Here is a 25,704-nt window from a genome sequence, read left to right on the forward strand (position 1 = left end):
TCGTTCGTTGAACCGTTTCTTTTTTGTAAGATCTTTTTGAACTTTCCTGCATGTAATTACTAGACTGCGGATTTTTGTGCAAAATAAAAAAAAATGTCCTCGTTAATTAGATGATATGGAAACTACACGGATATTCATTTCATTTTTCTTAATCGTTACAATGAATTAACAGTAATACAGTATTCTCAAATTTTATAATGTTATAATGTTCTCTCTATTTTGCATTTGATCTATTCATTTCTGTCATAATTGCATAAAATCCCCAGTAATGACCTTTTCAAAGTAAACTTGAAATTTTGACGAAGAAATTCTTTAAAAGTATGTTAAAATGTTTTTGACCTGTTTAAAGGTTCCTCGGGAAACCTGAAATACCTTGGAAATATCTTTTAGATGTTACCACCAACGGCATGGCCTGACCATTGATGGACAATTCTACTTACCACTTTCTAATTACCACTAACTGCATAGTTTCACCGTAACACGAATTAATTTAATTCAACCAGCCAAGAAAAGATTCCTGAAAGTGTCCTATCTGCTTCACAGTCTGTCCATTCCAGTGTATTTCTACTTAAAAATGCACGTAACGGGTGATTTGTCGTTACTTTTGTATAGAACAGTAGATAAACGTCTACAAGCTGTTTTGTGATTAAACAATTCTATAAAAAAAACTTCTTCGAGAGACCGCTGGCTTCCCCGAATGAATACAGCGTTCTTTTTTAGAGCAAAGTCGGACCATTGTTCTTCATTTCTACTTGGAGGCTGCTCCCTCCGAGTCCGTCCCTCCGTTAACCAATCGCAGAAAAATTCGTAAAATTATCCCGTTGCACCACCCAACGGAACGTGTCCGGTTCCCCAAAGTCTGATCAACGCTCGGCTCCTCCACTTGTGAAGCAGTCGTCGATCCCCCTCCTTTGTACAGAACAATAGATAAGTTTCCATCGGTTTTCCATTCGGTCTTTTTCTCTCCGCGGGGTAAAAAGTGACGGATCGGCCCGCGATCGCGGTCCCGTTAATGAAAGAATAATTCATTAGGTTCCGTCGGGGGTGGGGGCCGCTCGAAAGGATTCCGCCGTTTCCCCATGTAAATTGCTCCGACTTCGTTTATTCGCGGGTAACGAACGAGCGGATGGACGGACGGACGGACGGACGTACGAACGAACGAACGAACGAAGGAAGGAGGGACGCGAGAGGGACGGGCGGGGAGTCGCGTGCTTACCAATGCACTTGCTGCAGAGCGGGCACCGTGTTTCTGGCCACGCAGCATCTATCCGAACGTAGGAAACAAACGAATCCCATTATCAGGACGGAGAGCACCGTAAACCCAGCGACGGCGCCGATAACGAGCGGAATCTGTAACAAATACGAGGGACGGAAAAAAGCTTTTACACGCGACCACACCGACGCGATTCGATGCGACGAGAGCGAGAGAGAGAAAGAGAGAGAGAGAGAGAGAGAGAGCGAGTGTGAGAGAGAGAGCAGGCCGGCTCCATTCTCGTACGCGCGCCGAATACTTATACTTTAATTAAATATCGAGCGCAGGAACTGTTCGCCATTGTTTAATTGGACCGTCGATTACCGGCAGCGGCACGCGAGCGAGACGGTTCTCCGCTCGCTCGGAACATTGCAAACATTCGAACGGACGATACTCTCTGCTCTACGAAACATTATTACAAAGTTTCTCCTCTTTCATTTACCGCGTTTCCCCCCTCGGAGTCCGCGCGATTTATTCTTTCGCCGCTTTCCGCACTTCCATCCCTTTCTAACCCCGCCCCGCTGTCATCGGCCTTTCATCTTCGTCAAATTATATCCGGCTTACGTTTAATAACAGCGCTTACCCGTTGAACCCAACCTTCGGCATTCCGTTTTGTACTCGTTCATTTACTAATTAATTTCAGACTCGCCTCCATGCTCTTTTCTCAACTGCTCTCTCTCTCTCTCTCTTCTCCACTGCTCTCTCTCTCTCTCTTCTCCACTGCTCTCTCTCTCTCTCTTCTCCACTGCTCTCTCTCTCTCTCTCTCTCTCTCTCTCTCTCTCTCTCTCTCTCTCTTTATCCAGTGTGTCGCTGGCAGCGTTTCACAACAGCGTGTGCAGCAACGACGGCATTCTTATTATTCTATTGCGTTGTGTAATAAGTCCGTTCGCGTTTTCTTCTGAGAAACTATAGCACCGCGCAGTCGTCGACGCGAACGGACTTATTATACAATTTCAGCCTAATCTACTCTGTCTTAAAGTAAACACTTCCAGCTTTCATTCGAGCCAAGTAGCATAGGAATAGCATTACGGGAACGTATCTTAAAATCCACCTGAACTTTTCCTTATAGATCGTGCAAACCTCATGATGTCGTAGGTAAATTCTTTATAATTTTAAAAAATTATCTCGTCATTTTATCGCGATCTGATTTACCCTGTTTGAAAGTAGACACTTTCAGCTTACATTCGAGCCAAGTAGCATAGAAATAGCATTACGGAAACGTATCTTAAAATCCACCTGAACTTTTCCTTATAGATCGTGCAAACCTCATGATGTCGTAGGTCAATTCTTTATAATTTTAAAAAATTATCTCGTCATTTTATCGCGATCTGATTTACCCTGTTTGAAAGTAGACACTTTCAGCTTACATTCGAGCCAAGTAGCATAGAAATAGCATTACGGGAACGTATCTTAAAATCCACCTGAACTTTTCCTTATAGATCGTGCAAACCTCATGATGTCGTAGGTCAATTCCTTATAATTTTTTAAAATGATCTCGTTATTCTATCGCGATCTGATCTACCCTGTCTTAAAGTACATACTTCCAGCTTTCATTTAAGCCAAGATGCATAGAAATAGCCCCGCGAGTACGTATCCCAAAATTCATCTGAACTATCGCTTCGAACTCGCGTTATTTTCCCTGTCTTTTTCTAGGTGTCAGAGGTCCGCGAACGGACTTGTCACACAATCTAATAATTACCTGGCCCGGCTCGTCGACTCTCAGCATCAGCGACCGGCGATCGCTGCCCCGCTCGTTCTCCACGATCACGTGGTACAGCCGCTGGTCCTCCTTCACGGTGCTGATCAGCTCCAAAATGGCGGCGTAGCAGTCCTCGACCGGAAGCGGGTCCAGGTCCAGGGCCCGGTATCGCGATTCCAGCATCTCGCCTGCGAACGGGACCACGATTACGGAAACGAAAACGATCCCGGAATCCATCGCGATCGACCCGAGAGAACGTCCACGACTCGTCGGGCATCGCTTAACGGCGGCCGAAAGGGAACAGGGTGGGGGAAGACAAACTAAACTGTTTCCGCGTTTCTGTCGCCGGAATTTCACTGCCCCGGGGTCATCGAAAGAAATCAAAGTGGAAACCCGCGTGTCTATAGACTCGGCGGCCAATCGAAGTTGTCCGGTCATTCGGAAGTTGCCGCGCAGTTTTAAGCGGCAAGTTTGCCCGGCTTCGCTGGAAACCGACATTTTTAGTTGAAACGCCGGCTGCTTGTTCGATACACTTTCGCTGACGCGGCCGTGTAGTCAGCAACCGACCCTGGTCAACAATCGCCGGAACAAAAGCTGTGTTTATGTTGACTGACGCACCGAAACGTACCGTTAAGGAAGTGGAGCCGGTTACCGTGCTCTAGTCAATTACTGTGCCTTTCGTTTATTTTTTCAAGCATAATTAACATTATACTATCTATGAAATTTTCTTATTTAAATTCAATGAATTACTTATTTGTTAGAAGACGGAAGTTATTAAAATATTATAAAAATGATTTCGTTTTTTTGATACTGAATGCGCGAATTTTTGTGTAAAGCTTGTGAAACAGTTGAAGAACATACTGAACGAATGAAGATCAATATTCGATCGGATAAATCGTCTTCGATAAAATATCGCGATATTAATTGTATTGGTATAAAACGTATCAAGATTACGGAGAAACGAAACAGCGATTAATTCTACTTGAATTTTTGTTTTCAGTTCGAATTTTGATATTTACTGTGCACAGTAATTGAACCTATTTTATTATCTTTAAACTGCTGAAGTTGTGTTCAGCAGTGAAAATTAATTTTAATAATCCGGACATTTCGATGCCGAATGTAAAGGAACACCTTATGAAACATATCGAAGAAAGTTGTCGAATAAAATTACAAACGACCCAAAATTTAACACTGTTAAGTTATTTTTCTGTCAAGAAGGTCCGTCGCTCGAGCGTTAAATTCGTGCAGAACACAATTACAGAAACTGAATTCATTCAACGATCATTCTTTGATCTCTTTCGAGTAGAAAATATAGTTCCAAAGCAAAAACAGTTCGCGAGCTGCAACGAAGGAAGGACTCGCGGGACGGTCAAAAACGGGAACAAAGGGATAAAAATGTTGCCGAAGTATTCGAGACATGTCCTGCCGGAAAAGCGACGGAACGGATGTCTAGATCCAAAGAACGACGATCGAGGAGCGGTTGGTCCGGGGAGGATCACGGTGAAGGGATCGAAGAGTTGGGTTGGCAGGCGCACGATGAGTCCGCTGGAAAAAGGGCGGGTAATTAAAAAGGAGGCTCGCGGCCGCTTTAGCCTGCAATTCGAGGATGCTCGGATTAATTAATCGCGGCCGCGCCACTTTCCAGCGATAAGGAGTGCCAATTAGGGAGAAGAGTACGTACGTACACGCAAAAGAAACAAGCAGGAATACGCGGTAACCGAAAGGGCAAAGACTCTCGGATACTTTCGGCGCTACGGGGGGAGGGGGGGCTACAGGAAGAGGCTGTAAGCCGTGAGCTAACCGGCGTGCAGTCTGGTGCTGCCCCATTCCCAAGCCACGAGCTGAGGCTTCGGGTCGGCGCACAGTCGGACCTCTAATTTCGCCGGACTCCCCTCGGTCGTCGCCACGACGAACTTCTCCGCGATGGTCGGCTTCACCACCTACGACACGCGTTCAACAACCCCTTCAATCGGTCTTCCGGCGAATCTTCGCTCGTCTAACCCCTGTGTCAACAGCCGGAACTTTCCTCCCAACGAGTTTCAAGCTGCGATCGAAATAAGCCCGAAAATCTGCTCCGATTCGCCTTATCATTAGACTGCCGATTTTATGCGTTCATAGGAAAATTGTGTAGTTTCAATTTACAACAAAATTAAAAGCATTTTAACCCCTTAGCGCTCCGAAGACTCCGCTGCGGAGCCAAATGTTTTTAGCATACGTTATCGTCGGCGTTAGCAATTGTTATCTGTAGTTAAAACGTGCTAAGTCTGTACCATTACGATTAAACCATTTTTTGACCTTTTCTATGGTTAGCAACATGGAGAAAAATAAATATTATGATGAGAATTTAGAGCCGAGTGATACCGAAGACGCATTTGATTTTGAAGAGTTAAAAGACATTGTGGCTGAAAGTTTCACGATCGGCGAAAAGGAATATTTATATTATACCGGGTGTACCGCCGTTTTCCGTAAGTACTCAGTAAGCAGTGTGTTCCAACTAACGTTAAAAATAAGACTAAAATGTTGTAGAACGAAATGTTCATAAATGATTCGTGGGAAATTTATGACAAAAATACAAAATATGATTGAAACGATACTAGATACACCTAGATTAGATCCTGCTAGATTTTGCGGAGCGAAACGCCACATTTCAACAACTTATTTAAAATGTGTTCCAGTGGAACGGCTGTTTCATAATCTTTTTAATCGATTTATTTTAGGACGACATTTCACGGGATTCCACTTTTGGCACTTCTCATTCGAAATGTAAAGAACACATTGAGTTGTAAATAGGTGTTGGCGTGTCCGGTTATTGACACAAGGGTTAACAAATTTCACAGCCACCACCCCTGGCATTTCTTTTTAGGTATTTCACAAGAGCGGACAATTTGCGTCGAGTTTTGTTCGAATATTGTGAACTAATCTGCTGCAGACTATGCGAATACAGAGCTGGAGCTGTTTCACAACAAATACATAGCCGAGAACGAATAACGTCAGTTAATTGGCCAATTACTTTCAGCGGCGCTTCACCGATTTTTCGATGCGAAAGTGCGGAAGAAGAAGACGAAATCGATTTGTCGATTGCCGCGCATTTTGCGGCCATTTCATTTTTGTATGGGCCATTTCGGTGCTCGAACCGCGAGTGTACTACTTTGTTAATGCCGCGATGATGAAGTCGACAATTCTATTCGACGGTATCTGTCAGGGGTGTTGCAGGTGTTTCGGTCGCGTGCTCCGCCCCGCGCTCGAAACTCGCAGCCCGGCTCGTTATACGAATTTCACGGGGACTCGATCCGCCGTCGATTCTTTTTGCTAGGCGATGTTACCGAGTCAACGTTTCGGCGGCGTTTCAGAGCGCGGGGGTACGGAGGGTCACGGTTTCCATGAAATATCAGCGCACCGCAAGCGGTACTTGGCACGCACGGATCGGAAAATCTGCTGCAGGTGATGCGAGCGAAAACATTGTAGCTGCAATCAACCGGCCTGAGTGTTCCCGTGGAAATGACGTTTTAACCGGCTGCATGTTTCAGCCCCGGCCTCTTTCTATCCGGTTAAATATGAATTTTTCCCGTATAAATGCGGGGGCCGCGGGAACCGACGCGGCTGTGCTTTAACAGGTCGACGAACGCGCGGCTCGGCCGGTTTAGTAATTTTATTAATTATTCCCTGCCTTCGGCGTGCGCCTGTTTTTCGATTACATTGATTTCCCGATAAACAACGCCGGAAAAAATATACAAGGAAAAACACCGTACACCGTTAAGCTGCGCCCACGCCAGCAATCTGTATCGACATATCAGGTTGCCCGAAAAAATCGCCACAAGTCTTTCGTGTTACCGGCAACGAACTGTCGGCTGCTCGCTGCTTGTTCCCATTCGGGCCAGCTAAAATCAAAGAAAAACAGTCCCCACCACCCGAACCCAAACAGCAGGAACAGCTGCTTCTCCGGCGTGCACGCTTTGTCGCCCGACCCACTAACGTATAGCGAAATGTTTGCGAACGAAGTTAATCCCCGTCCATATGTCCTCAACTTAGAATTTACACTCGATTACTCCAGTTTCTGACCGTTGAATTGGACGAATATCTGTTGCGTTGGAACGAGAGAAATACTAATGGGTTCGCAAGAAGAACGCGCAACTATACAGGGTGTCCCAAAAATGTTTCGCAATCCAAAAGTAGCGGGTTTCTCGGGCCATTTGAAGCAACTTTTTCCTTTACAAAAATTTTCTCCGAGGCACCGTTAACGAGTTATTAACGAAAAACAGTGACTAATGAGAGGCGAGATCAGCTGCCGCGAGGTGGTCGAGCCAACGGCGCCAGCGGTCGAGAGGTCGAATCCCAGCTCAGCTGACGCGAGCCAGCCGAGTCAACGGCGCCAGCGGTCGAGCGGTCGAATCCCAGCTCAGCTGACGCGAGCCGGCCGAGCCAACGGCGCCAGCGGTCGAGGCGGTCGAATTCCAGTTCAGGTGGCGCGTGGCGACCGAGCCAATGAGCGGGACTGGGCTCCGTGTGCTGGTTGATTGGGTCGCCTCGCGTCAATCGTACTCGATTCTTATTGGTCACTATTTTTCGTTAATAACTCGTTAACGGTGCCTCGGAGAACATTTTTGTAAAGGAAGAAGTTGCTTCAAATGATCCGAGGAACCCGCCATTTCCAGATTGCGAGAAATTTTTGGGACTCCCTGTATATTTGATGAAATGTGAATGTAATTTTTACACAATTATACGTTTCTAAAAAAGAGTCCATTGTTCTGGTGTTAATCGAGCAGCACAGGAGAAATGGATTGTTTGTGTGTCTCGTACCAAAATTCATCGCGAAGATGCATATTGAAAAATGGAAGATATCTCCCTGATCGGTTCTTTAGAAACCGTTCCGTTTCCTTCTTAAAGCTGCGTCGATAAGATATTTTTTTACTAACGCGGCCGGCAACCTGGTTTTTCGATTCTTTTTAGCGTTCCAGGGTTTAAAAAAATTTGATAAAATTCTGAAATACTTATTGAACTTTCTACTTGAACATACAATTGATGATTGAGTTCTTTTTAGGTGGAGGAACCACCTGGATCGTTCCGTTTCGAAGATATTCACCCTTTGCAGTCGGAGCCATTTTAACAGGAAATCCAAAACAATTTTTTGATAGCATTTCTATGATATTGATTTTATAGTATAGTATAGTATTACTATAGTATTTCTCCAATTTTATTTAACTAGACAGTGTATCTTTATAACTCTTATCTATTTACTGAATATGTACGGTTATATATCCGCTTCGAAGATATTATCCCTTTGTAGTCAGAGCCATTTTAACAGGAAATCCAAAACAGTTTTTCTGATAACATTTCTATGGTATCGATTCTATAGTATAGTATAATATTTCTATAATATTTCCCCATTTTATATAACCAGGCAGTGTATCTTTATAACTCTTATTTATTTATCGAATATGTACGGGGTTGTTCGTTAGCAGCCAATCGAATTAGACGCCCGATGAAAAAAAATAAATAACTGACTATTTAGCGCGAAAGAAATATTTGTGTGAATTTCGCGGCAACAGTGGTCGTTGAAAGATGGCTCGGTGGGGACGCAGCTTTCGGTGGGCGCGATGCGTAAAAACTGGTCGGGCTGGTTTCCGATCCGCGATTCACGATCCGCGGGATATTTCCGGTGGCCGGAGAGCGATTAAATTTGAACTGGTTCCGATCGATTTAGCGGCGGCGGAGCGGGAGTTGTCTAGCTAATTTTCGGCGAGTAGCAGCACGCCCTATACAAATGGCCGCTCGTTTCGCCGAGCTGAAACAGGCCGTCGATTTACTATCGTCGGGCGTCGATCCTCGACGCTCGTGCATCTTACCCTGGGCGCGCCGACCACTTGCAGAGACACAGGGTCGCTTTTAACTTCCCGGACGTTTCCATTGATCTTGTTCGAGGCGAGACATATGTATTGACCCTGTTGCTCGTACGTCACGTTCGTCAGGATCAATCGCTGCCCGGAGCCGCACTCCAACGGCATCCGACCGTCGGTGAAGACCTGCGCCCATCTGCTCGTTCACGACAAAACACTAATCGTCTCCGGTTTCGGCCCGCTCTTTCTCGCGGCTATCTAACTACGGATCGGGGCGTGCAACTGTGAACCCGGAATTTCGGGTAACGTGCGAACTCGCTAAGCAATCACGGATAAGATACACAGGCAACTCGAGGGGCGGCAACCCTGCCAACATCAGCTACCGCTAATTTTCAAGATAACACTTTGATGATACGTGTCTTTATAGCATTTTCTACGACAAGTACAAACACGCAGATATTAATTTCGTAAATGTATTCGTCGCGCGAGAAAAAGAACTTTTTCATCGAAAAAATAATCGGACCGTGAATCCATACGATTATTTTTTCAATACCGCGAGCGTGTACTGTAAACAAAATATTTCAGCTCGAAAACTTTATCTCTTTGTGTTTTTCATATTGCTTTATTACTTAAAGTTACTTTAAAAACGTCGCAATGGAAACAAGCAGACAATCATTGGTATACGCATTTGAATTTGTCGTAAAAAATGCTAGAAGATTTTATTTATTTTCTAAATTTGATGTCGAAAATGACTGGCAGCTGAGGTTTACAGGGTTGCCGCTCCTTAAAGGAAATGTACGCATCGAACGTGATCGATACTGCAAATTAAATGTGCTATGTTTTCGTGCATTTCTGCGTGTTCGTAGTGTTTTGCTGGACATGGAATGAATCTCGGATTTATCAGAGAAATTGTTGATCTTTGAACTCGTGTAACTTTTGCTGATCAGATCTATTCGCTACCCTCGCCACGCATGCGTCACGTTCACAATTTCGCAGTTTATATTTACTATAGTTTAGTTAATTTTATGCATGCTGCTGTTTAAAGTTACAGCACACAATATGATATTCAGCAAGCTTAAAACCGTGCTTTGCTAAATTGTTTTAATTATTCGTAAACGGGGCATGTTGCGTTTAATGAAACGTTTTAAGAATGGAGATAAGCAGCGAAATTAATGCTCGTGGAGACCGTGCTAAGATATTCTGCGTGTTCGGGGTGTGAAGTAGAGACCCGACTCTTCAAAATAGAACATTGGGTATGAACGTTGTAAGAACTTTTTACACGAGGTTACAGGACCTCGAAGTTTGTCAACGTCTCGGTTATAATTTTGTCGTTTCTTCGAATTGATTCCCCGTCCAGCAAGGAGCAACTAAATACATGATAATTTCGAGAGTACTTTGTTGCATGCAAATAGCGGTTCTTAAATTAAACAGGAATTTACAATGCTAAGTTTCTACGGTTTCCTGCTTCATAAAGCCCTGTTTTCCTTCATTCGCTTCTTTCCCAAGGAATATTCGAAATATGATGTTATATAACGTTTTAAAATATGTACCCTGCTGCTAAAGTAAAATTATTTTCATTTTTTCATGAAAATAAAATGATCCCGGGGTCCCGAAATGCTTGGTGCTTAAATTACTATTTTATTCTGGTACCCGCTGCTTGGAATATCTAAAATACTGTTTCTACAAATTCCACTCGTCTCTGGTGGCGAGAGCAAATATGTGTGCATATCACAACAGGATGTAAACGTTTTAATGAAATGTAATGGTTAGACTGCGTAGCTTTTCGCGAGCACACATTTTTTGGCGACGAGATTAAAGAACGAAACACGTATCCAGGTAATTTGAGTTTCTCTATTCGTATATTTTGCGCATGAAAAATCCTGGATTAAATTCTCCACGGGTTTTTATTATGTACGAGCGAACGAAGATTCGCAGTTCGCTAATGGCATAACATCGAAGGTAATTCATTGTAAAATGATTTTGGAGATCGCGAAGCTGTTTCGGAACAGGCCTAAAATTTCTTGCTTCATGCAACAACAAATAGAAAACATCGTTTAATGCACAATTAAAAATTCGAATCATCGAGGAACTTTACTCGACTGGCCCAGTTCAATTTCCATGAACTTTGGCGGTTCACTTGTTTCTCGTAATGTTGCAAGGCTACCGCGAGTACAGTGTTTTCAAGAAATTGTTACAAAATTTTCTGATTTTTCTGCGTTTCAATGTGATCGCATCTCACCGAATTATTAAGTTAATTATTATCCCAAAACATTTTAAATCTAGGTCAAAGTGAACCCAGTGTCTCGTCGCAAGCATCAGTGTCCTTTCGAGAAACATGTGCGTCGCTATAGTTGACGTCACTCCTGTTTAAAATCGAGCAATTTAAATTTCTACGATCAAAATTGTTTGAAATCTTTATAAATCTATTATGTTTCGAATTCGAGATAAAAATATACAGTAATGTCTCCCTAACTGACCCTTAGATTGTGCACAAAAATGGACAACTTGGGAAGAGGAGATATCATTATTCGAGCTTTGCGGCTCGTTTTCATAGTTGTCGACAATTCGTGACTGTAAAAATGAACCGCAAGGATCGAATAATCGTCTCTCTTCTCCCTAAATTGTCAATTAGAGAGACAATTGTCAATTAGGGAGACGTTACTGTATTCCAATGCAATTTTCTATAAATGTCGACTACAATCAGTTCCACATGTATTTAAAGTTAATTACAAACACATATTATACGTCATTGTCGTCGTAAAGATCACGGGGCCATTGTCGACAGTCTATCTACGAAGAACGATTGGCATGCAAAGTCGAATCGTTTTGGCTAAAGTCACCTGTAGTCGGCCGGTGGCATCGCATCGGCGGTGCATTCGAACGATGCACCGGAAAAGAGTAACGCCGTAGTCAGCCGATCAGGCCCGACCGAGCTGATTGTCGGCGGATCTGTGTGGGAACGAGAGAGAGAGAGAGAGAGTGAGAAACGATCCTATTGATTGGTGGCATTGCATGTGCATTCATCGAGGACGGGCGTAAAGCGCAGCGCGAATCGTTTCGCGGCGCGGCGGCTGAATCGAACCGTGTCAAGCGAATTAACCGTCGATGAAAAGGCTGCTTTAACATCTAATTAATCCGCGACAATAGCCTGCGCGTTGTCTCAAGCCTTTCCCGAGCTCCGCGACCGGCCGCTCGATTTCTCTTCGCGCGATAAACGCTCCGCGACAAGCCGCGTTCTAAAATTAGTCTCCCTTAGGTCAGTACACTGTCCGACGGTTAATCGCGCGACGGTTAATCAGCTTGCCGGACACACCGAGCTCGGAAACAATAAAATTATTTTCGTCGCTGTCGCCGCCGTAAATAATCCTCTGCACCAGGATCGTGGTGCAACGAGAAAGGCTCGTCCGTCGTCGTCAGGCTGCATATTCTCGCTGTGCACTCGTCGGACTTTTGCCCTCGCAGAGTCACTTAGGTACTTCAATCTTTTCGATCGTCTTTTTTTAGCAAATAATGGACATCGCAGCAAGGTTCGACGGAACCGTCTCTTTCGTTTCATCTTACGTACCTATGTACAAATGCATCGAATTTGCAGTCCGGATACATCGGGCGCATCAAACGTACAATTCGGTAGCACGTAAAATGAAATTTGTTCGCGAAAGCTTTCCTCTATTCGAACGAACGGATTACGGGAATTTATTCGCCGGACTCAGTAATTTTTATAGCCGAAAGTTTCGGTGCAACCGGTGCTGCTACGTTCAACGCGATCGCGGTTACAATGATTTATTTAAGCGCAACGTAACCGCCCGATGAAGTACGGTCAGAAGTCCGCGAGCATTGCGCCCCCGCGCGTTACAACTGCAAATCACGGTGATGAAACAAATCACGGTGTAAAGCTGATTTAACCGTCCTTACGCGAAATACGCCGTGTTTTTTGCGCGTCCGTCGCACCGACGCGACGGAGGAACGCGTCGAAATTCAATTCCCGCCGAAACGAAGTCTCTCGCGGAGCATTTTTACTCCGTAGCCTCGACACATTTTTTCCCGCGATTCTGTCCGTTCGTGACAGACGAAATTGTGGATTTTTTTAATGAGGAATCCTGCTGCGATACGCGCGGATCCCGGAACGATGCGTTAATACTCCGGAGGGCGGAATTCCAATGATGCACTGGAACTAGGTTGCCAGTATCTTTTTCATACTTTTATTAACAAAGACAGCTCGGCAAAACTACAGCGAACGATAGAAACGGAGGGTGCTGGAAAAAATGGTCCTTTTACGTCCCGTTTGGAAATGAAGAATTCTTGCAACATAATTTACAGTGACATTCGGGCAACGAAAAATGTCCTTATCACTTCGTCGAGAAACGATGGGAAAGAGTTAATAATAACCTTAATTATCGACAGAGTGGGAAAGAGACGGATAAAATACAGATATTTAAAACAGAGAAAAGAATCGAATACAAAAACTCGGGAGAAAAAGAGGAAAATATACGTGAAATATAATTTGATTATGTGAGGGAAGACGAAGACGAACGGCGAATAGCATTTACGGCTTATTCTGATAGTTTAATATTATACAGGGTGTCCTAAAATTATCTTATTTCCGAGAAATGAGGGGTTCCTGAGGTCATTTGAAGCAGCTTTTTCCTTAGCGAAAACGCGATGCGCGGTTTTGTTTACGAGTTATTAACGAAAAACAGTGATCAATGAGAGGTTCCAGAGGGTCCAGATGTTCCAGATTTCAAACTAAATCGTGTGTTTCGCATGGATTTGAAGCTAATACGTGTGTTTCGCATAGATTTGTCCAGCAGTTCAGAAGTTCCAGAAAAGTTCCAGAAGTTCCAGATTTTCCAAAAAAGTTCCAAAAGTTCCAGAAAAGTTCCAGAAAAGTTCCAGAAATTCCAGAAAGGTTCCAGAAAAGTTCCAGAAAAGTTCTAGGAAGGTTCCAGGAAAGTTACAGAAGTTACAGAAGGTTCAGAAATTGCAGAAACTCCATAAGGTTATGATAAATATTCTTCAGTCGGTCTAAAGTAAAGGTGAACAGCGTTTTTCTTAAAAATATTACTGTTACGTAGTAAAAAAAAAATCCGGAGAGTTCACGCTCCGTGGCTCCGTGACTCCGTCCCAACCTTCTGCCGAAGACACGTGTTGCGGGATCTCGAACTTCGCGCCCTCGCCTCTCATTGGTCACTGTTTTTCGTTAATAACTCGTAAACAAAGCAGCGGATCGCGTTTTCGCTAAGGAAAAAGTTGCTTCAAATGACCTCAGGAACCCTTCATTTCTCGGAAATACGATAATTTTGGGACACCCTGTATATGACATATTCTAGTATTTAACTTAAAGGAAGTATAAAGAGTTACAAAATATCGGTCAGAAACAATAAGTAAACGGTTCATAGAATTATTATCGGTCCGATTTTGGACAGTTTTCCAATCGTTTCTTGGGAAAATGATAAGCGTGTTATTCGCCCCTCCGTTGCTCAAGGTGTCAAGGGTTTAACGACAATTCTCGCATGATTGCTAAATAAATCGTTAAAGTGATAAATTTCAATTTTCCAGCGAATGCAGACGCGACGTTCAGCCACGTGCTATTGCATACAACTCGTTGACAAAAAATTAGGGAGACAGCGGCAGAGTTTGCCCAGAGAAGTTTGAAGGAGGACACAAAACGTTCTCTTTCGTGAAAAGAAATTCTGAGACAGTTTAACAGAGGCGGAAGAATCATCTGGCGCAGCACGATCACTGGGACAGCCTTTGGGAGTATTTCTTCGTTCGTGCCGAAGATCGATCGTGTTCCTCTTATTTAATAGACCGGTTTTATCCGTAAAAGGGTTGCTCGGGGATATTTTCAGTGCACGTTGTAGGGCGGAAAGGAGGCCGGGACACACTTACAGTTGACGGAGACTTGAACGGAAACTGGGCTGCTTTCGCCCTCGCTGTTGGCCGCCTCGCAGATGTAGTCCGCCGCGTGGTTCCTGTAGATCGGCGAGAACTGCAGAATTTCCCCTATGCTGGCCACCTCCGACACCCCCACGCTCTTCGATCTCCTCCAGAGGATCGAGGCCGGGGGATTCGCGTCGGCCAAACAGCGGATCTCCAGCTGATCTCGACCCTCCTCCAGCTGGCCTGTCGGGACGCCGACCAGTCGAGTTTCCGGCGCGTCTGAAAACCATTGCGAATTCAGAGGATATCCACAATCCGGCCGACATCCTGCAGAATCCACATAAATTACGACCAGCGACGTCGTTTCGTCTTTGTCACCGAAACCCTCGAAATCTGAACGCTTCCGTCCACTTTATTAATATTCATGTTCATTCAGTTCAGCGTGATCGCATTAGCTGCGAGATGATTAGTGACTACATTGGCTTACAATTAACTACGCCACGATTAACACGTGGCTTATATTGTAAATTATAAATTAACATTCATATTGGCCTGGGTAACTATAACAGAAAACTGTGTAGGTTTCATTTGAAATCCCTCTTAATAGAGAATCCGATTTGTTCCAGGAAAAAACCTGAAACATTCAAGTAATATACGATGGATAGCGACGAGCACGCCGCATGAAATGCATTCAGGAGGATTTTTTTTTTAGTTGTCAGGAAAATTCATGGATATATCCTTATTCCGAGCTTTCCTATTACGCGTTGTAAACGGCATGGGCGATCTCGTTGTAAACTCGTTTCATTTTGTCTCAGGTTTCGACGAACGAGATTGCAAAGTGGAACGACCTCGATCAGTTTCGAGAGCCAAGGTGCCGCTGCACTCACGTTTCCATCGGTGCACCAATTAAGGTAGACGAGGTTCGCTTTAATTAGGATTCGTAGGATCTGAAATCTGGTCTTCGTCGTACTGGCACCACAAAGAGGTTCATCCTCTCGCGGGGGGAAGTTCGATTTAAGAAGTAACCGAAGCGACTGAAGCGTTTGACGGTCCGGACGGTTAAAAGTTTGTTAATTCGAAGACAAAAGAAACAATTAATCGCGGAGGCAAGTTAGCCGGAAGACCTGCTATACACCGGGAAGACAGAGAGAGAGAGAGAATGAGAGGAGAAGAGGAGAAGGTTGCCGCAGCTGCCGGTTCGGTTGGTTCTCTTTGCGAGTTGCGTAATCGCATTTCCAAGTCTGAATGGGAGCTTGTTATTTTTGACCCCCGGGGAAATAGGTCGGAGGCTGAAATTATTAATTAATACAATTTGGATCTGTGCTCCAACATTAATTAACCGTCATTTGTGACGTTTCTCGGCGGTCGGGATGCTGTTTCATTGGTTTAAATCAACGGGAAGAGCCGGAGGCAGGCGAGAAGGGGGCCACAGGTGGACGGGGAGGGGGCCGGAGGGGCCTCGGAGTAATTGCGTATTAACACGGTAAATTGTTTTCCGCGCTTGGACGCGGCGAATCGCCGGGGCTTTGTCCGAAAACGAGACCGGAACTCTAGCATCGGGCAGCGGGTCTCATCGCGAAAACTTTTCGAGACGGCCCAACGATTCGCACGACCATTTAACTATGCAAATTGCATTTGCGAAACCAAAAGGCGAGGTCGCGGCGCGTTCCGACGAATGAGAAATATTCCGCGAACGTCCAGCTTGCGCCTCGAATGCGATTCCATATTCGGAATGCACTTCTTTCGCCTGTACCTCTCGTACGAATTTCCAGCGTTGTTTTTCCTCGGTCGTGCGCGTTGCGAAATTCTTGACTGTGTTGGTTGGAGATTGATTCTCCCCGTTGCGCCAATTTCACACATTCCCCGCAACTGTTTCGTAGAACTTGGGAACAATCTGTTGAGCGGGTCTTTTCATCGAGACAATTGTTGGTATATCACGATTTTTCGAAACGGTTTCGTGAATCTTCTTTAATCTCAATCAGCATATATTAAAGCGGAGATATCCAGCTTTAATTTGAGCTAGGTTACATTTCAAAAGTTCCGCAGAAATGCAAATTAATATCGACGTAACCTTTCCTTTCAAAAAATGAGTAATTTTTCTTCGAGTCAGCGGTCGGGATTATTCAATTTTTCGAAACGATCTTGCGAATCTTTTTTCATTCGAACAACCCTATCTTCAAGCGGACACTTCCAGCTTCGATTTAAGCTAGCCTGCCAACTCCAACGGAAAGTTTAAATTCGGATGACAGATAAATCTACGTATAATTAGTTCCTCGTTCGAGACTTCGTTCCCAAGGAAATCAAAGCCGAAACATTGAGAAGCGTCCGACGAAGCAAGAAGGCAGGACTCGATATCGGTACAACACTCCGTTCGAAAACTGCATTCGAGCCGCATGCGACGGCAGTGACCAAGTTATGCAACAATGAACTGTCCGACGAAGCAATACACATCCGCTGTCACGACCGACGAGTCGTTTACCGCGGAATCGTCGCCAAAAAAGCTAAAAATCGAGGAGGCAAAAAAACGACAGCGATCGTTGGCTGCGGGCATTCGTCGTGGTCGCATTAATCAACGCGTACGCGCGTTTCAGTAGCTCGCAGGGTTCGTAAAAAGTGCGTCGATTCGAGCCGCATTCGAATGCGTCGATCCGAGATCCGCGGATCGGATCCGCGATCGGCGGGGCGCATTGTTCCGCGAGCATGTAGCGAGCCACGGGATCTTTCATCGCTCGGAGGGTGCTGGCCAATTAACATCTTTTGTCGGGTCGGCCGGTTAATCGATCGTTTTCGATTCGTCGATTAATTATTCCCCGGGGACAGAAAGTTGGGGCCGCGATTTTTCGACGCGGTGCGGCGCGGTGGCCGCGGCGAGCATCGATTAAACCGGCCGAGCGGAATCGGTCTCGGCGCGGGCGGCTGCCCCACCCCCGTGGAACGGCCGGGGGATTAACTGAGCGCAGGTGTAATTGAATTTTTCGCGGGCCGCGCGGCTAACTAATTATTTCTGACAAGGAATAACGAAACGCCGCGCGGCGCGCGCCCAGCGCCTGGCGCCGCAGAGGCCGACAGACTCTGATTCATTATTTCGAGGCCGGAGCGGAGCCGAGCCGAGCCGAGCAGAGCTGAGGCTCCCTCGCGAGCGCGTCGCTCGCTTTGCTGCGCGCGCGTGCTCCATTGTTTTCCATTCCATTATCGGTTTCCCGATCGCGACACGGTCGGCGTTCCCCGTTTTTTTCTTCGCTCTCTCGCTCTCTCTCTCTCTCTCTCGCTCTCGCTCTCGCTCTCTCCCTCTCCCTCTCTTTCTGTCTCTCTTTTTGCTTCTGTTCCTCTGCCGTTTTTCACCTGCCGCCACTATTCCGACGCACACAGGTCGACTTTGTCCGAGGCAGCAGTAAAATCGATCGGATCTCTAGGCTCGCGGGAACCGTTCGACGATCAACGAGGCTCTCGGGCAGCGCGCACGCGGCCCCTCGGATCCACTTTTAATTACGCGCTCATTACGAAGGATTTAATCTGAAAACTTGCTACTCGGGGCCCGCGTTTACTCTTCCGCGGCGAGTGTTTATTTTTCGCTCTGTTCCGCGCGGCCGCCGCGCTGCGAAACCACCCCCGCGCTATGATTAAAACCGTGATAGCAATTCCCGCTCGCGATTCCGATTTAATCTCCCTTCTCGTTTGTCGAACCATTGCCGCGTCGTCCACCCTCTCAACCCCCGAACCGCCGAACCCCCCGACCACGCTCTCCACCTCGTCTCTCCACGGCGCCAACCGAACCCCCCGACAACACTTTTTTTCCACGAGAAAATTAATTTCTCTAGCTTAGACCATTGGGGTCGTTGACTGCGATCGCGGGGACGTAATTGGAAACTCCCGCGGACCTGCGGGAGACCCCGGTCTCGATCCGAATCCGGACCAAGACTGTTGCTTCGAAATCGAACGATGGTCTTACTTTTCGTTTGCTGGAGGATGTCCGGGAATTTCGGGATATGGTAGAACTCCATTTATCCGAACGACATTTATACGAACGAGATTTGATTTGACAAGCCTTTTTTACAATAACGAACTACAACTAATGTTAACGCATTCCGTGCCACGTGTATCAGCGACGATACAGTAATGTCTCTCTAATTGACGCCCAGATTGTCCACAAAGATGGACAATTTAGGAAGATAAGACACGATTATTCGATTGTCGATAACTATAAAAACAAGCTGGAAGGCTCGAATAATCGTGTCTTCTGTTCCCAAATTGTCCATTTATTTGCACGATCTATGCGTCAATTAGGGAGACATTACTGTACATGCTTACATGTTTATTTAATGCGCTAAAAAGATAGTTTATAACAGATTTAAAAAGGAAGAATTCATTTCCGCCATACAATGGTTTCATTGTTATATATACGATAATTAATAATTGCATGTAATATATAAAGTTTTAGTAAAATATCAAGTGACCAGTCTGAAGAGACGGGTAAAAACAGCTTGGCACGGAACGTGTTAATACAAACGGAGAATCAGCGAGTCAGCGTCAGAGTTATATTTCATTAATAACTGATAAACAACGTCGAAATGACCTCAGGAACCTCCCATTTCCGGAGTGCGAGACATTTTCGCGACACCCTGTATTTTACAATGAGCGAGAAAGGTATAATACACTGAATTCTTACAGGCGAAGTCGCGAAATTAACAAAGAATCTAATCGTTACTGAACGTTTCGTAGATTAGGCGTAGATTAGGCGTAGAATAGGCGTAGATTAGGTGCAAATTAGGCGAACGCACCTGTGGTCGACACCTATTTATACTGGGGGCCATCGATGACAAGAAGGAGTAAGGAGTGGTAATCTTGAAAAAGTCAAGGCCAGGGAGGAACAGGGGATTTTAACCCTTAGCGCTCCGAAGGCTTCGCTACGGAGACATTTGTCATTTGTTCCGTAACCCCGAAGGCTCCGCTGTGGAGCCAAATATTTTTAGCATACCTTATCGTCGGCGTTAGCATTTGTTATATGTACTTAAAACGTGCTAAGTCTGTACCATTACGATTAAACCATTTTTTGACCTTTTCTATGGTTAGCAACATGGAGGAAAATAAATATTGTAATGAAAATTTAGAGCCGAGTGGTACCGAAGACGTATTTGATTTTCAAGAGTTAAAAGACATTGTGGAAGACAATGTTGTTTATGATTCTAACACTTCAGGTAGTAGTAGCGAAATTATACCACCAAAGAGACGAAGAATGAGAATTATTGAAAGTGAAAGCGAAGATTCGTTACAAGACTTAGATGAATGGCGTGATGTTATGGAAGAATTACATATTCCAGATAGAATACCTTTTAAGTGTATTGCCACAGATCATTGGACCACAATTCTTACAAACATTGAACAGACGATACAATATTTTAAATTATTTTTCACGGACGAATTGGTAAATGAAATTATAAAGGAAACCAACAATTACGCAGAAAATGTTCTAAACTTGAAAGAAATATCTAGTAACTCTATTTGGCAAAGCGAATACTGTGACACTTGTCCAAGTAAACCCAGAATGCACATGGGAGATTGTTACCAAAGATATCACACCATGGTAGATTACAAAATTAAAAATTTATCTTTTATTTACAATAGGAAAATGTATATTTATAAAATAAATAAAATCAAATGCGTTCACAAGGACGTGTAATCTTTTCCGCTCAAAATAAGGCTTCTTTCATCTCAGGCGCTCCGCTCCAAAAATGTGCCCGAGTTGCTGGTAGGCAGTACTCGAGAAACGCGCGGAGCGCTAAGGGTTAAATTATGATACAAAGGATCGATGGTCCCTGTGTTCGTCGCGTCGCGGATCGTAAACACCTGACGCTTGATCTGTTTACACTTTGAGTTCATTCACCCGAATTACCCCGTCGAACTCCACAGCCGAGCTCGACACGGTATACTAGAACTAAGTGTCGCGCGAGGGGTTTTTTGCGCGCTCGCCGCTGGGCACGCAATCACCTGTTTTTACGTTTTAATTTATAAGTCTTCTATTTCAACGAATTTTGAACAGCTGTAAATACAGTGACCCCCATTAATATTCGGACACCTTTCAAAACGCAGTAACTTTTTTAAAACTAGGATAAACGATTTGAATTTTTGTTAGACGATGGAGGGTCTAATATCCTAGACAATGACTAAACTACTTTTTTACAATTTTTCTATTATGTACTTGGAATGATAAAACAAAATAAACGACTGTCATTTTTTAACATTTTTATGTGAGATTATAAGGAAAATTTAAAAATTGTGTTTTGTAGATCTTTGTAAGTTATATGCGTGCTGAATATTTCATTGAAATCGCTTAACGGAAAGTCAAGTTACAAGCGTGTTAAAAAATTGTAAAAACTGCACATTTCTCACACTTATTGGTCGAGAGTGTTAAAAATCGGGACAAAGCTACGATTTTTGCGATCTTTAATTGTTTACAGCTCATACCAAAGTCTACCGATTTCGGTGAAATTTTTAATACGCATATAACTCACCGAGATCTACGAAACATATTTTTTAAATTTTCGTTGTGGGCACAGATAAAAAAGATAAAAAACGAGAGTTTTTTATTTTCTTTTACCATTCTAAACGATAGCAAAATTTTAAAAAAGCATTCTAATTACGGTCTAGTAGACTGGTCGCTCTATCATCTAAACAAAAATTCAAGTCATTCAGCCCAGTTCTGAAAAAGTTATCGCGTTTCGAAAAGTGTCCGGATATTAACGGGTGTCACTGTATATCTATTTTCAACTCGTTGTCATTAACAAGTTGAAATATCCTGTAAACAATCTCCCATGAACCGCGATCGTTCGATCGCAAAATTGTAAGTAGTACAATCAATGAATTCCTATTACATGAATCTGCTCGGTTATGCGATCTGGATGCCTCCCGCCGAGTTCGCATAAATGGAATTTCACTTTTTCCCGAATTTTCGACGGGGCTAATTTTCGACTCGTCTATCGACGAGTCTATAAACGTCGCTAACCGTCGAGTAATGGGCACGTAGTGCCACTCGCAACCGTGTATTATACTGTAAATATTTGGACATGCGAGTCATTCGCGGTACGTGAAAACCATATTAACACGGTCGATGCGCAAGAATTATTACAATTTCATCGTGATGTTTGCAATCCGCGTGGATCTTTAAATTCTTTTCGCTTAATTCCGATTTAAGCCGCGACTAAATAGTTTACAAAGCACCTGTGGAAATGTTTATTCGAACGCGAAGTGCGTAACTAATCGACAGAAATATAGAGAAATCACGGGCTTGCTCGAATAAGCTACAGTCTACAATTATTCATATCGAGCGAAGCGATGATGCTGTAGAGGTACTGTTTAACCAGTTAACTGTTGCAACCTCTTTGAGAACCGCGCATCTGAAACGAGTCGCAAATGAAAGAACAACTTGTTCACGCTGTATACAGTTTATTCGCAATAATTATTTATATTACTATATTTGTTCTTGGCCTTTCACCCTTTCCGTTCAAAGCTACTTCAATTCGAAATCCAAAGCATATCTCCTGATCCACAGTATTTCCATTTTACACGATTTGTTGCAACTGGTGCACATGAAATGGAACTTGTTTTACCTCGTACGATATGGATTGAATTTTTAATATAGCTTTAATATATAAACTTTGATACTGTGAAAATTATTTTGAAACTTGCCACAGCAATTTTTAGCGGGAGCCACTGCTCGAGTGCAAATGGCTAGATGTACAAAACGTCATTTCACGAATACAGTTTTAGTTTCTACAAAAATTGCCGCCGATAACCTGGTTCTTGTAAGTTTTGGCTTGATTTTTTTTATTGCTTTAGCCTTTAACCCTCTGCAGTCACACTGGGTCGAAATGTACCACATTTCTTTCACTTTCGAGAAAGTGACATTTTCACGAGAAGAATGAAATCAATAATTCAATATATTGGATCGTTGGAAAAGTAATTTCGATCTTTTTGTAAGCTATTTATTTGGAAAATCGGAATTACTTTCGCAACAATTCAATACTTGGGAATGAGATATCGGGTTCTAATAAAGGAAAGAATGTTCTTGAAGGTTCGAATTATATTCTCAAATTTTTGAAAATCGAACTGGGTCTGAGTGTCCCAATATGACACATGTGTTTCAGGAAATTTCAGAAATTTCTTTTCTTTCTTCTTTTACCCTTTCCGTTCAAAGCTACTTCAATTCGAAATCCAAAACATATCTCCTGATCCACAGTATTTCCATTTTACACGATTTGTTGCAACTGGTGCACATGAAATGGAACCTGTTTTACCTCTTACGATATCCGCATTTTTAATATAGTTTTAAAATATAAACTTTGATACCGTGAAAATTATTTTGAAACTTGCTACGGCAATTTTTAGCGGGAGCCACCGCTCGAGCGCAAATGGTTAAATGTACAAAACGTCTGTTCACGAATACAGTTTCAGTTTCAACAAAAATTGCAATCTGAACGTGGCACGAAATTTCGCCATTTCTCCGTGACGAGTACACTCGTCGGAAGCAGCTAACTGGTTAAACAATCGTTGCGCAAACACCGTGTTCAACGACTCGCGAGACCCATCTGCAGTTGCACGACCAAAGAAGCGTTCAAAAATTCCGTCGCGAACCGATTGTTCTCAAACGCCGGCAACTAAATAAAATGTAAAAATGTCTGCGGACGTAACGTAACGACCGATTGACCTCGCAGTACGCAGCGAGCCTCGAAACAAACGTGGGAATCCGACTAATCCGAGCTCGGGAAAATATCGTCGAAGCGCGAGGAGGAACAGGTTCGAAAAATCTCGGCCTCGAAATCAGATTCTTTGAGTTTCATCGCCCGGAGTTTCCGCGTTTCGGGCGCGAAGGCGGAAAACGTGCGGAGAGAGAAAGGGAGATAAATAAAGAGAGGGGAGGAGAGATAAATAAAGAGAGAGAAAGAGAGAGAGAGAGAGAGAGAAATAGAGAGAAAGAGAAAGAGAGAAATAGAGAAAAAGAGAAAGAGAGAGGAAGAGGGAGAAAGAGGGAGAGGCGGCGAAAGCTGGCGCGAGTCCGTAGGCGAGGTGAAAGATGAAAAAGTCGGCCGTCGGTGGCGGGATGCTCACGGATCGAATCGCCGTTTCTATGGGCAGCGGGCAGGTAGCTGGCGCAGCTGTTCATTTCACGTAACAATGATTCCGAAATACGCGCGAACGAACACTCGCTGACCCATTCACAATTTCAGCTACATTCTCTCTCTGTTCCCGTTTCCCCGCTGTTTCTCCCGCGCCTCCTCCGACCCGCCGACCATCCTCCTCCATTCCCCTCTATTACCCTCTTCGCCGTACCTGTCGGCATTTTATAGAGGCACGCCGGGGTGTGGGTGTGCATCTGCACGACGCCGCCGCAGCCGGACGCGCCCGTTCGTGTGGTCGCGCGGCGTGTTTCTCCGCGGGAAAAGCCTCCGCAACTGTTTCAAACAGGCCCGCCCGCTTTCGCGTCTCCCCTTCCCTCCCGCGCCGGATCCACCGAACCCTGTTCTCGGTTTATGCAGTCGAAAAGGGCCATCGCGCCTCTTTCGCCGCCAAGGGACCCACCCGGCTGTCTCTCCGCTTCCCTAGCTAGGCACTCGCGATCTTCGTGCCAGCTCCGGGTACCGTGGAAAAATTATCTCGCCGATCTCTCATAGCTAAACTGAAAGGTACGAGATCGCCGGAAGTAAAGACCGTCTTTTGATATTACCCTAATTAGGGACCCGCGATGTTCCAGTCAACTTTGGATACTCTGGAGAAATTATCGCAGCGATCTTTCTTAGCTAAACTGAATGATACGAGGCACCGGCGAGACGAGACTGTCTTGATATTACCCTGGCTAGGGACTTACGACGTTACAGTGAACTTTCGACGAAATTATGCGAGCGATCTTCTTTGCTTGACAAGATGAGCTACCGTTATTATTCTTCGCTCGCGGCTGTACTGAAAGATACGATGTCGTGCGGAGGCAACGCTGACTTAATCCTTTACAGTCGGAGCCATTTGAACGCACGAAATCCAAAATAGATTTGCGAAATAGATTCTTTTCTCCGTTTTATATAACTTGACGCATTTTGTATGTATGAATGGAGAGCGAATGTTTACGCGAAATGAATATAGTCTGCATCGTTTTTGAGAAACACAGATATCGTACAGAAATTTCCTTCTTTCTTCAATCATTTCGATACGATCAATTTTAATAGCCTGGCATTCTTGAATTATCGTTGTCTTCCTATTGTCTCAAATTACATCTAGAAATTGTTGTCATATAAATGGATTGAATTTTGTAACTCATGGAACAGTTGTATTTTTAACAGTTTCTTTAAATGTAAACAGATCTGATAATGTTAAGATTATTCTGAAAAGTGATATAACAATTTTTAACGGTGCCTTAGAGTAACCACTCGACTGAAAAGAGTTAATACTAGCATAATTAGGATCTGACGATATTGCCGTGAAATTTGGATACCGTAGAAAAATTATTTGAGCGATTTTCTTCGTTCGGCAAGACGAGGTACCATGATTTATACAGACTTGTGATACTCTACAAGAATTGTCTGCGCGATCTTTGCTCGACAAGATGAGCTACCGTTATTATTCTTCTTAAAAATATTGCACCTATGAAGTCGCTGCCTCACACTATCTCACCATCTCGAGCCACGAGACTCGAATAATCGTATCTCTTGTTCCCAAATCGTCCATTCTTGTTTACAAGCTGAAGGTCGATTAGATGAAATTTATTGCACCAACCTAGCTATGGATTTATGCTCTTGCGATCTACAGTGACTCGCATTAATATTCGGACACGATATTGTTAGAAGAATTATTGCTCCTTTTTATCGTTTATGATAGTATTATTGAATCAAATGTTTTCTCATGTAATAAAGCACTTCTTAAAGTAAGTAGAAACATAAATTTTGTTTATTTATTCCACATGGTTTTTTGTATAATAAGCGATGAACAAGATTGTGACAAAATTTAACGTCGCAAAAATAATCGGACAGTGAATGAATTACATGAATTTTATATA

General features: G+C 44.0%; 1 protein-coding gene across 1 annotated transcript in view; it reads right to left on the reverse strand.

Moving 5' to 3' along the window:
• The window catches only part of LOC117229197 (kin of IRRE-like protein 3), a 376,701-nt gene that overhangs the window by 16,390 nt on the left and 334,607 nt on the right, over positions 1–25,704 (reverse strand). Inside the window, exons 6-11 of the mRNA XM_076523448.1 lie at positions 14,676–14,945; positions 11,627–11,735; positions 8,796–8,982; positions 4,754–4,892; positions 2,953–3,140; positions 1,217–1,350 (exon numbers count right to left, since the gene is read on the reverse strand). Of these exons, the coding sequence (XP_076379563.1) occupies positions 1,217–1,350; positions 2,953–3,140; positions 4,754–4,892; positions 8,796–8,982; positions 11,627–11,735; positions 14,676–14,945 (1,027 nt within the window). The remainder of the gene's footprint in view (positions 1–1,216; positions 1,351–2,952; positions 3,141–4,753; positions 4,893–8,795; positions 8,983–11,626; positions 11,736–14,675; positions 14,946–25,704) is intronic.

The sequence above is a fragment of the Megalopta genalis genome, chromosome 7, assembly GCF_051020955.1.
Source record: "Megalopta genalis isolate 19385.01 chromosome 7, iyMegGena1_principal, whole genome shotgun sequence".
NCBI lineage: Eukaryota > Metazoa > Arthropoda > Insecta > Hymenoptera > Halictidae > Megalopta > Megalopta genalis.